The 12,895-nt window shown below is 43.7% G+C and overlaps 1 protein-coding gene across 1 annotated transcript in view; it reads right to left on the reverse strand.

Annotated features, from left to right (window-relative positions):
* Usp13 (ubiquitin specific peptidase 13) overlaps positions 1–12,895 on the reverse strand; it is a 101,237-nt gene that overhangs the window by 22,058 nt on the left and 66,284 nt on the right. Inside the window, exons 11-13 of the mRNA XM_015494234.2 lie at positions 8,797–8,922; positions 7,608–7,761; positions 4,664–4,838 (exon numbers count right to left, since the gene is read on the reverse strand). Coding sequence (XP_015349720.1) covers positions 4,664–4,838; positions 7,608–7,761; positions 8,797–8,922 — 455 coding nt within the window. The remainder of the gene's footprint in view (positions 1–4,663; positions 4,839–7,607; positions 7,762–8,796; positions 8,923–12,895) is intronic.

The raw sequence follows: 12,895 nt of genomic DNA on the forward strand, positions 1-12,895 counted from the left end.
ATAACTCTTTTTTGTAGTCAATGTGGGTGTGGTAGGTGTGTGTAAAAAAGAAAATGAATACTAGACAAATATTACAAGTAAAGATTCTAGAACTCCCTTGCAAAGACCCCACTTTTCAAATCTGAACCCCGGGGGCCTTCTATTTACAATACATCAGCCCATAATTCACAAAGCAAATGCAATGCTGCCCTCTAGTGTAAAAGAGAAGCAATAGCATAGGGCAGAGAACACTACAACAAGAGCGGAAAGATGTGGATTCAGGTCTTTATGTCCCTCAATGTGCTCCAAATCTCATCAAATCATTGACACTCCTGAGGCTCTGTTTATACACCTTAAAAATGGATTTATTAATAAAATCTACCTTCCATGGCTGTGTAATGTTCACGAAATAGTATAAAACCACTTGGCACAACAGAAAATGTGATATATGCCTAAGAAATTGCCATGAATTTTGTTAATCCTTGAGGTCTAAGACACTGAATCAATGTATTGCTGACTTTTATTTTACCCCAGACAAGTTATGTAAGCCTCTCTGTATCCCAAATTCTCCATCACAAGAATGGTAGGCAGCTATAGGCAATAACATAAGGGAGCCATCCAGAAAACAGGAGCTTTGTCATGCTAAGGAAATCCTGGCTTTCTCCAGAAATTTATATTATCTCTAATTAGGTTTTTCAATCTTCTGAAAAGCAGTAATAAACATCACTCTTATTCAAATGTAGCAAAGTCCTCAATTTCAACAAAACCCAACAAACTCCACTGGTATTATATTTTCAACTAATGCAAAGATGTTGCTCTTCTGACCTTCTCTTCTTACAGTAAGTTAAAATCTGGAAAATACCTAACAGTGAATTCCACCAAAAGTCATCACTAAATCAATGATTTTAAATATGATGCAGGAGTCCTGAGGCTCTTGCCATGGCTCTGGGTCAGCATCTAGGTAAAGTTTTAGCTGCCAAATCTATGTGGGTGGTGGGCAATGTGTGGTTGGGGAGGGCATGGCGGGGGTCATTTGACGCATCACCTAAGAGGGTGAGAGAGCAGGACACGTGTCTCCTCACTGGATTCACCCTAAACATTCTTTATTTGTCTCTACAGCCTCAATAGGGGCTCTAGTTGACCCACACACGTAGCAACTGCTCAATATGAACCTGTTCATTTCATCTCAAAAGTAACAGTATTCTACATCCATTAATCCCTGTTCAGGGTCATAAAATTTGTTAAATATAACAATGTCATAAATTATGCTCTTTTATATACTCTTTTGTTCCCAAAAATCAATTCCTGGAATTAAAATTTTTCTTGAAAGCCATGCATTTTTAAGAAAAGCTATCAGTATATAAATCATTCCACTGGTCTAAATGGACATATAATTTACTTCAAAAAGTCATTATGGGAATTAAATGAGTTAAAACACATAAAGCCCTTAAGAGTAGGTCCTGAAAACACCATTGACAACCTATTAACATTATTTAAAATATGCCAATTGTTTGCTAATTACAATTAAGGCAAAAATACTATGAAGACTTTTTAATAAGAAAAAATACAAGCTACCCCTCTCCCTAAAATGATTGTCTATGTTATTAAAAATTTGGCAAATAAAACATACACACACAAGAAAATTCTACCCCTTTTAATAAGTACATTGAAAATACGATAATTAATCAATCACTCATATAATTCAAGCACCCCCCAAAAAAGAAAGATGAAGATTAATAACATTGGCATCCTGCAGTCCCTCTGTGCCAGGCACTGTGCACAGCGCTTTTAGTGGCTTAGCTGGCTTAATCCTCACCTCAACTCTGGGAAGAAAATACCTGTATTATACCAGTTCACAAATGAGGAACCCAGGGCCTGGGGAGGTGAGGTCAAGTGGCCAAAGTCTAGACTGGAGATTCAAGGGCCACACAGCTGACCTAAAGGGTGTGCTCTAGAGCCTACACCACGCTCTTCTCTGCATGACTGATAAAGGGTGAGTGGAAATCTCTCCCTCTCAACCCTTTATTGAGAGCTGTTTGAGGGCAGGAGCCACGTCTTGCTCCTCTGGCTATCTAGAATACACTAGGGGAACAATAACAATTGCTGTGTGAATGAACATTTCAGACCCTAATGTTCTTCCCAGACATGGTCCATTTGGGACCACATAAGGGAAGGGCCATCATGTCAGGTCCACAGTGACCCACGAGGTCCACCAAGATCTTTAGGACACCTTTCGCCTCTTTCTGGCCTTTCAGGCTCTGGGTCTAATGAAAGAAATGTTCAAGTTCCCAAATTAACATTGTATAGGCTGAGTCACGGCTGGAAATAAAAAAGCAAAACTAATAATGTTTAGAGTCCACTAACTGATTTTCCCGAAGACAGTATTTGATCCAAGCATAATAAAGAATAAGGAAATCTATATAAGCCTGTTAAGGAATAGAAGGTCCTTACATAGTACAGCATTTAAGAACTTAATCTCTAAACTCAATCAGACCTGAATGAATCTCAAGTCTACCCTTTGCTGGCCAATTACTTCTTTTATTGCCTCATCTGTAAAATGGGAGAGTAATGGCACCTACCTCACACTACGAAGAGGACTAAATGCGATAACCAATGGGAACTGTCTGACTCATGCTCTGGCAATAAATGTGCAATAAATGATCATTGTTTTATTACTTTTAACATTTTTTTTCTTTCCAACAAGAACCATTTTTTTCCATTACTAACAATCATCATACACCTAGTACTAATTCTTTCACGTATATTAAAAAAAAAAAAATAGCAGGGCATGTGTGTGTGCAGAGAAATAGTTACTTTGAAACACTACAGAAACTCCTCAAGGATTCTAGCTGTTAGCACAGCCCACACCTGAATATTCTGGTAGCATTTGATGAAGAAATTTCTCTATTACAGATGGGAGAAGAACACTGGGGAGTGACTGCCCAAAACCCAAGACAAGCCGAGAAGTGCACACAGAAGAATCCGGATCTCCTAAACACCAGCCCAGGGCTCAGAGGATCTGTCCATCTGTGGAAAGCAAATGCTTTCCAGCCCCATTTTAAAGATGGGCCTTTTCCAAGTGTTGAGAAGGCTCCTTCCTGGCAGGTCACATGCAGGGAATGGCAGGCCTGGACAGCGTGCCGCACCCAGCACGCTAAGGCACCAGGTCACTGTTCCGAAGAGCAGAGAGGGGTGGCCAGGGTCCAGGGAAAGGAAGAACACTTCCATTCTGCAGCTTACACCTGTCCTGGGGATTTCTAGGCTCCCAGGTCCATGATCCCTTTCTACGCCCCATACAGAATCACAACAAAAGCACAAAGAGAAAAGAACAAATGTTTGAAGAATCTTCAATCCACAGTCAATGACTAAAGAAAGTCCTTCATCACTAATGTGCTGCGAAGATTTCTCACTGCCCAAAGGTGTCTCCAAGTTACAGCGAGGTGTCTCTATCACATGTCATCAGCAAGGACACAAACACACACACATGCACAAACACAACACAACACAAATATGTCTCTCTCACACACACACAAAACACACAACCCAACCCGGAATACTGGGATGAAAACTTACCCCAAGATGGACAGCTAACAACTAAATGAACTATTAGTAGTCCTCATTTGAGTATGGATCTTTTTAAAAATTATTTTAAGAAAGCATGGCTTCTTTTTTTTTTTCTGTTTTGAAATCAATTGTCTTCCTTTCCCATTTTTAATATGTGAAATCTCTAACCTGAAATAAAGCAGAATCCTGAGAGATGGGTTCTGCAGAGTATAACTGATTCCAGGCTTGACTGTTCCTTTAGGTATGGTAAAAACAGCCAGCAAAAGCTCTCCATCCTTCACTGAGATTTGTTTGCATCAATTGAGAGTTCAAACTTAGCCTCAGAGAAGGGCCAAAGAATATCTAAAAGTAGCAAAACTCCCAGAGCCAAACTTGCAGACCCTCCCTCATTTCATAGGACTATAACTCTTTCTGCAATTAAGTGCAGCAACAAATAGTATGTTAGCAAGGACCGACTGTATCAAATCAAGTAAGGTGCCAAGTACAGAAAAAAAAATTGCATGGATCTGACAACCAGCTTCACAATATGAACAGAGGACATCTCCTGACCAAGTCCTGATCAGCTCCTTTGAACAATGTTCAGAAGCCCTTATCCCCACTTTGAGGTGACCTGAGACTCCGAGTCTTCAAATGGGAACACAGTCAACCAAGGTCAAAGCCAAATCTTGATTACAGAACTAAGAGATACCCCACTGGAGTTGAAATATTGAAGCCTGACATAAAGAGTTTTATAATTTCTTCATTAATCATCATTCTTGTCACATGGGGATGGGGATGTGTCTTGACTGTAAGCTCTTCACACCAACAAAAATTCAGAAAAGAAAAAAAAATTAAAAAGAAAGGCAAATTCCTAACAAAGAACAAATCAAAATGTTGCACTAAAAAAAAAAAAAAAGCACTCCCTTTCCTTCTTAGTGCATAATATAAAATATAAGCCTGTCTTAAAGGACAGGTCTCAGGTAGGTGTAATCCTTGACCATCAGAGGGTATGACTCAATCCAATCCCACCACACAGGAACAAGCATGTGCAGACTCCTGGAACACCCGGCCTCCTCTCCCTTACCCCTGTCCCCACCTCTCAAGGCCCCGCCCTCCTTGACCCAGGACCACACACACTCACTTCACACCGGCAGACTTTGCTTGTAGGGCGCTGCTCCAGAAATCATCAACATTTTCTGGTTCAGAAAAAGCCTGAAGGCAGGCACTGAAGGGTATCTTGGCTCGCACCAGCTCGGGAAGGGGTCTTCTGTTGGCTTCTGCTTCCCTTCTCGTTAGTTCATAGGCAATCAGTTCATCTGAATGAGAAGAAAAAAAAAAAAAAGAATGACCTTGCAATCCCTCTGGTCTTCTTGAAAAGAAAAACCTCCTCTTTGAACAATCTTCCCTGAAGGCTTCTTGGGCTAAGTCCGGGTCTGAGAGAGAGAGATAATTGCCCTTCTCAGATCCAGATAAGGCTCATGCTCTCTGGAATGTCTTTGGAGTAGCACTGACAGGCTGCAACCAGTCATTCACCTTTTTCTCTTCCTGTTTGAGACTGTGCTTGGTTCAGATCATGCATGTGATATAATAGTGCATGAACCTGGTATTTCATTTGCCTAGAGGTCAATCCTGGAATTGCCCAAATGCCACCCTCCAAAACACAGACCTTCACCCCAGAGAACTCTGAAGCTAAAAGAGATCCAAGGTCTCACCTCTTCCCAAGCCTCTCACTCCCTTGTAAAGAAACTGAGGCCCAAGTTCAAAACCAGTTCATCACTGACAAAGTCAGACTTAAAACCCTGATTAGCACCCCCCTACTACCCCACAAATGAGGCCAGAAAGGGATGCTAGATTGTGTCCAGTGGTCAAATCTTGCAAAGGATCAAACACAAAAACATGGAAATATTCCTGTGAACTTTATAAACTGTCCTAAAATAAAATGACCAAAGGAGGAGTTTTTAAAACATAAATAAATAAAGAGAACTACAGCTCCTCAATATCACCAGACCCCATGGTACACATTTTCTGATTTGGTTCCATCAGCAACTATGGTTGGTCACAGGTTCCAAGGTGTTGCGGGGCCAAGGAGGAGGATGAAAATGAGGACTGCAGTTTTCTGCCATCACACCTCCTGTGACAATCAACATTGCCAAGACGGCTGCCTGTCAAGGTTTTCAGCACATCAGATGTCAAAGCAGCCCACCTGTCCACCTGGAAGCCTCTTTGTATGATCCCTCCTTAAGTGATCAAATTCTGAGGGAAAAAGAAGTGAGTGCACAAGGAACCTCCCAGGAGTCAGCAGATCTGTCCCTGGAAACTAACTGCAGACAAAACTTCACAGGTATTTTGAATGGCCTTTCTGGTCAATTCTTTTCCTTTGTGACCAACTAACAATAACAAAAATTCATTCCTGACAGGTCAGTTTTTAAGCCCATTTATACACACATGTATTTTCTAATTTTATTTCCTATTTCATTTCCCTAGTCCACAATTACTTAATGATGCACTTATATGTGATAAGAACATTAAGGGTTCCTAGGGACCAATTTCCAGTGACTAAATTGTAAATATCCTTTTGAGAAAAAAGATAGTTACCACCTTTAAATTATAAATGGTGAGTTAGAGACCATGGGATTGTGAAAGTGGCTAAAATCAAAATGGAGTCACTTTTGTCAAACCCTAACAACAAAAGTACACTAAGCAGGGAGGTTTTGAAAGAAGGGATGTCATCCTTATATGTCTGATAACAAGAACTGTCACAAAAGACTGTCAGAACCACAACCTCACACAAAGTCCACCACAACCTTGCACCGAAGATACTTCTGTAAGGACACCTGCCCAGTACTGTTCGTTCTTCGATAGAAGCCACCCTTATTACTGATCACTGAACCAAGGATTAATGTACGGAAACAACTCACATTATTCTCCTTGTTTTGCCCTTCAAAACTTCCCCCTTTCCTCAACCTCTTGGAATACTTACAGAGTTTCCTAAAGCATGAACATTCCCTTTGCAATGCAGCTCCCAAATAAACCCACTCATCTTTGGGGAATCTCTCTGTTATTTAGACTGATGGAACTGAGCAGGACATGTAAGTCAGCAGCCCTGAGATGGGCAAGAGAGACCAATTAACCCCAGTTCTTAAAAAGAAACAAACCATACATCCCTATTTCTCTACCTTGCATGATGGATAACAGCTTAAAAATTGGTCAAAAGCTATATGAGCTTATAGAAGATGGAAATCATTTCATCTGAAAATCATTATGATCATCACTTTCCAACTACAATAAGCTGACTCTCTCTCTCTCTCTCTCTCTCTCTCTCTCTCTCTCATACACACACACACACACACACACACACACACTGGAAAAGAGGTCACCCACGGAAATGTTGAACTTCACAAAAATGACCAGCTTCCAAATGATAAGCAGTCCAATAGCCATTTTGCCTCTCTCTCCTCTGAGATATTAATTCTAATACCATTCATCTATTTTGCCTGGGAAGGACTGGATCAGACTGATGGAAGGAGAAGAAACTTCCAAGAACCTGTCAATGCTAAGGTATCTCTAGCTTGTTCTCCCTTCCCAAGTCTCTAGACCCTTCTAATGGGCCTTGCTCCTACAAAGTGCCCTGCCCCAATTAACATCCCACTAGAGGTGCCATAAACAGTGCCAGATTCGAAAGCCGACTTATTTCAAGAGATTGACCTCTACTTACCTCTTTACACCAAAAAAGGCAGTCCTGACCTGATCATTTCCCTCAGACCTCACGGCACTACCTATGAGGGATGATGTCAAAGAACCTTCTACCTCCACCATTACAAATAATTTCCCCCAAAGTCACACTGACTCCAACCAATTGGCCAAATTCATAGGCATTAAAGTAGGTTCCACCCAGAACGCCTCCATAAAACCTGCAATGCATTCCAAAGTCCCGTAGGGATTAAGGAAAAGGTGACAGGTGATGTGCAAGCCAGATGCCGACAGGTCTCAGCCCTGGCTGCTCCTGAATCCCCCCTTCTGCCTCTGGTGCAGGGCTTTCCCACACAACGCCACACGGGGCTGGTTTCCAGCTCTGGAACAGTTACCCTTGTTGGTTGCTGCCTCCATGGCCACGGGCAACTGCATCAGGTAATCCACCCTCTCCGTGTAGCGGACTTTCCGGGTCTGACAGCACTGAATACGCTCTTCCACCAAAAACCGAAAAACATCACTCGGGTTTTCTGAGCCGATGCGGTTCCTCTGAAGGTTGGATCATATCACATTAGTAAATTTAGCAATTTTTAACAGCCACGAACAAAAATTAACATAATATCGACTGTCAACCTACTATGAAGACCTGTTTTACTAAACATTTCCCCTGCTCATAACAGTCCATCAGAGTACTTTACAACAAAACACTGGAAATTTATCTGCCATCCAAAACTGGGGAATTGGTTAAATAAATTCTAGTTCATCTGTGAAGTGATATTATGCAGCCATTAAAAATCATGGAGGGCCTGCAGGGCACAATGGCAAACATCTGTAATCCCTGCAACTTGGAAGGCTGAAGCCAGAGGATGGCAACTTTGAGACCAAGTGTCAGCAACTTACTGAGATCCTGTCTCAAAGTTTTTTTCAAAAAAAAAAAGAGATAGGGAGGTAACTCGGCAGTAGAGCACCCCTGGGCTCAATCCCCAAATACAAAAAAAAAAAAAAAAAATCATGGCCGAAGGACCAACATAACATGAATGGAATTAGAAGAAAGAGAGGGTAGGACCCAAATGTAAAAGAAAGAAAGGGAGGAAATAATTGTCCTGGAAAAATTAAAGCATGTATGATGTGACCGTATAGATGGATTTTGTAATCAGAAAGAGAGGCGGGGGAAAGATTGTTGTTTTTTTAAAGGGGAGACAAAGGCCTTAGGATTTTCAGCAGCTTTTAAAAACCACAGTATTTAATATGACTCAACTCTGCTGAGAGCAGTGTGACCTCTGAGCTGTGCAGGTGGACACCAAGTACCGCGTGGGGCTCTCCAGGGGCTCTGTTTAGGGACCAAAAACAAAGGCCAATGAAATAATTGATAAACACACCTATAATATGCACAGATTAAAAGAAGCTCTGGCAGATCCACCAGCCTCTGGAACCCAGGGCTTGAGGAACGGTCACATCAAGTGCCCTGGGCCCAGAGAGCTGCAAGACAGAGACCGAGGTAAGGAGAGTTGGGGCATTTTGGTCACGCCACAGTGGACTCCCACGCGCACTTCTACAGCTCTCTGAGCATTTTGGAAGACTCACCTCTACAAGATTCACCAAGTGCAAGAAAAATTCCTGGGCATCCTGCTGCCTGTTGGAGGAGAACTCTGGGTGGCTCTTGCTGACAAAGGCCTTAAACATGCGTGGAGAGATCCCATTCTGTTGAGGCTAAACAGAAAGATAAAATTGACTTACAAAACCTTCACACACATTGACAGGCAGAGCAGAGCTGATCGTGAACTTCATTTCTCACATGAGAACACAGAAGCCCAAGAAGAGTAGATAAGGATGAAGGCTAACATTCACTGGGTGTTTAGCATCGGCCAAGCACTGCAGCCTTATGGGAAAACAGGCTGGGACTCTTTCTGTGGACGCAAGACTAAGGACAGTGGGTGATAAACACTCCACCCGTAAAGACAGACACGAGGCCCATCTTTACAGGACCTGCTACATGGTGGCCAAACCACTCTGTCACAGACCATTTCAGAGATGACACGTTAGGGAAGGTAAAAAGGAGGATGCTCCACAGTGTCTCCCCTCTGCTCCCTGGGGGTACAGAAAAGAACCTCGAGCAAAGGTCAGGGTGTTTGCAAGGAAGGAAAATGGCATTGCATGGCCCTGTGACCTAACGCAGAGCTTCCCAAAGTCCTGATCCACCCTGCACTGTTTGTGGATCAGCACACAGGGAGCTCCTGGGAGCTGGCGGGGCTTGCCCCTCACCTGGAGAAGCAGGAAGAGGCCAGCTGCAGCTGCCAGGAGGGCAGCATGGGAAGAGCAGGAGGCTGGGGCGAGTATGTCAGGACAAAGATGATGAACTTCCCCGGGGGCTAAGCGGGTAGCTCAGAAGGCCTCCAGGCATCCCCCCAAAAGACCCAGCACATGCTGGTGAGCTGTCTGCCAGCAAAGGAGGCTCAGGATGAGACCTGGGATGGAGGGTTCAGAGGTCAGAAGAGAAGGACCTCAAGGAAATGTCCTTGCAAGGTCTCTGAGATGGGGAGGTGAGATGTTGGAGGGGGCATCTCAAAAGAACCACTAATGTGTCCCCACAAAAAAAGGCCAGCCATGTCACAAAACATGTGACAGCCAAGAGGGGGCCAAACAGCACTATCTAGGTGAAGTGGGTCCCTCTGGATGAGGTGGGTTCCTCATCTCCCCATCCTACTTGACCCTCGACTCTGAAGGGGACAGAGGGAATAAAAGGAGGCAAAGAAGTGGATCAAAGACAAAAGGAAAAAATAAAATTAAAATATATATACAAATCAGTGACACCCACCCTCCTGTACTACTGTTTCCTAAGATTCCCGACTTGGTAAAAGGGAGAAGCATTCAAGTGGCTTTGATATGACCTGGACTTTTCAGTATTAGAAATCTAGAAAACTCACCTACACTTCAGGAGGTGGGAAGATTCTACATGGCCTTTGGTGCTAGAGGCAGGCACCTGATAGACCCATGTCCCAGCTGTCACCCCAAGTTCACCCACCTGACAATGGTGACACCTTGACCTATTAATACCACAATAACCCCAGAAAGCAGGTACTCTGCTTATCCCCACCAAGGGAAACAAGAGACTGGCAGAGAAGGGCCAGATGAGTGGTCTTAATGACAGATGGCCATGCAGCTAGCAAAGCAGAAACAGAGTGGACTCCAGGTTCGGCTCCGACTCCAATGTCAGGCTATTTGAAGCAACAACAAAGCGGACCCACTAGACACATGTCAGGGAGCACTGAGCACGTACCAGAGCTCAGTGAAATACACCTCACCTCGGCAGTGGCGCCAAAGGTGGTTCCTGCCCTCTGCAAATGCGATGGCTGCTACTTGCCCCACGTTTGATAAAACCTCCACTTGCTTACCTACCAAGCCACATTCCCCTGCCCTGACAGACACCCAGAGAACCTGCCATCTGGGCCATCACTGGCTCCTAGCACAATTAAGACTTTCAGCCCGCTTCTGGCTCATCTCCATGGCCTGACTGGGTGCTAGCAGGGGCAGGCCCTGTCTCACGCCTATCTGAGTTCTCATGGACGTCCAAGGCCAATTCCTATGGTCTGGAGTCCCTGACGGATTTGCAGAATTACTGTCAGATTCAACAGGTGAAGAGAAACTCCTTTATCTCCCTGCAGCCAAAGGCAGCGCTACACATAATATCTCTCCAATGCACCCGTTCTAAGCAATTATTTCTCACTTAATTCCAGAGAATTTTCCCCTCTTGCTGAGGGCTTACTGGCCTAGTGATCCAGTACTTACTGACCACGTACTCTCTGCAGGGCATTACTGGGAGTTCTATTACTGGGAGTTCTGCCCTCTAGGAGTTTATATATGTACGTCACACACACATACACACACACACACACACACCTGTTGTTAATGTTAAGAAACACTACAGAGGACCCAAAACAGTGCTAGTAGCCCTTTGAGAATTCCCCAAAATGGTAGTGTTTGGACATCTGAGGACCAGGAACCAGAACATAAATGATCAGCTTACATGCTTACATGGCTTCAAATGTGCTTCCAATGCTAGACAAAGGCCGATTTATTCCTGACCCAGTTAATTTTACTACCTGTTACACATCCCCCTCAAGAGTATGTAAAGTTGTGCCTTTCTTCACTCACAATGCTAGTGTGTGCCTACATAGCACCAGCTGACACAGGCATGCAATGATGGTACCTTATCTTGGCATAATGGCTAATATTTATACATTCATCCAACAGTTATTTACTAAGTACTAGAAAATCTCAGACACTATTCCAGGTGCTTGGATAAAAAAAATTACTGGGTACCAGGCACAGTTCTTCACACTGTATATGCATATTTTGCTTAATTTATCCAACCCCAAGAGGTGATGATGAATATTATCTCCACTTGATAGAAGGAGAAGCTGAGGCACAGAAGGATAAGCAACTGGTCCAGGGTTGCATTGCGAGACCAGTCTCTCCATTCCCTCTCTCTAGTGTCCTAATGCTCTTTCTGGTTCACCCTCTCATCACTGAGTCCAACCAACAAGTTGCCAAGAAGAGAAGATAGTACGTCCTGGATTCTGGAAAGGTCTTCTTCAAACCCAGCATTGCAGGCCAGTCCAGCAATGATTTCTCCACTCTTAACAGTATGGAGACATCATGTGGGATTCCCATTTGTGCACTCTCTGTTTAGGTACTCACACAAGTAGGCATTCGCTGCCTGCCACTGAGGGCGTTACTTCTTACCAGCTGTGATTCGAGTGTGCTGTGGCCGCCAGTCCCCAACACAGATCACAGAGAGCAGTTGCTTTGGAAAATTCAACAAGTCAGTAAATTCTGAAGAGCTGGCTATACCTCTGTGCCACTAAGTGGTGATACAACTGAGAGGAGAAGTTTCATTAGAGACCCTGGTGACAACCACCAGAAACAGCCCTGTGGTTGGAATGTGGCCCAGCTTCATTCATTCCCCTCCCACCTCTTCCCTTCTGTGCTTATCTTCTTTCTTTGTTTTCCCTTGATCTTTTTTTTTTTTTTTAGTGGGAGAGGGAACTAGGGATTGAACTCAGGGGCACTCAACTACTGGGCCACATTCCCAGCCCTATTTTGTATTTTATTTAGAGACAGGGCCTCACTGAGTTGCTTAGTCCTCGCTTTTGCTGGGGCTGGCTTTGAACTCATGATCCTCCGGTCTCAGCCTCCCAAGCTGCTGGGATTACAGGCGTGCACCACCAAGCCCCGCCTCAACTAACCTTTCTTAATCCATGATCAACAGTCCAGTGATTGCTTGAGAGCAGGTGATCACCTGGAAGTTATCTGAAAAGCTTCTTACCTAGAGAGATGTACCTCTTTCTACATACAGACCAGCTCCTGGGGTTGGCAGCTAGGTTTGAGCATTTGAGCTTAAATTCAGCTACTCCATGCTTCATGCCTTGAATATCAGCTGGCCCCATCTTTCTTCACCCATGCCCCACTCCCACTGTATCCTGGATTTCAAAGGGAAGATTCAACTATGGCTATGTTCAATTCACATCTAGATAAGAGGAAGTTAGTCTCTAAAAAATGTTGAGCCTGAATCTAATCAAGCCTCCAGATCTATCTACCAGTTTCTAAGAAACACAGGTTGAGCAATACCTCATGGTATTGAGGGCAAATGATCCAGCTCCTTCAACAAATCAAGAGCTTACAA

This window comes from Marmota marmota, unplaced genomic scaffold, assembly GCF_001458135.2.
Source record: "Marmota marmota marmota unplaced genomic scaffold, marMar, whole genome shotgun sequence".
Lineage (NCBI taxonomy): Eukaryota > Metazoa > Chordata > Mammalia > Rodentia > Sciuridae > Marmota > Marmota marmota.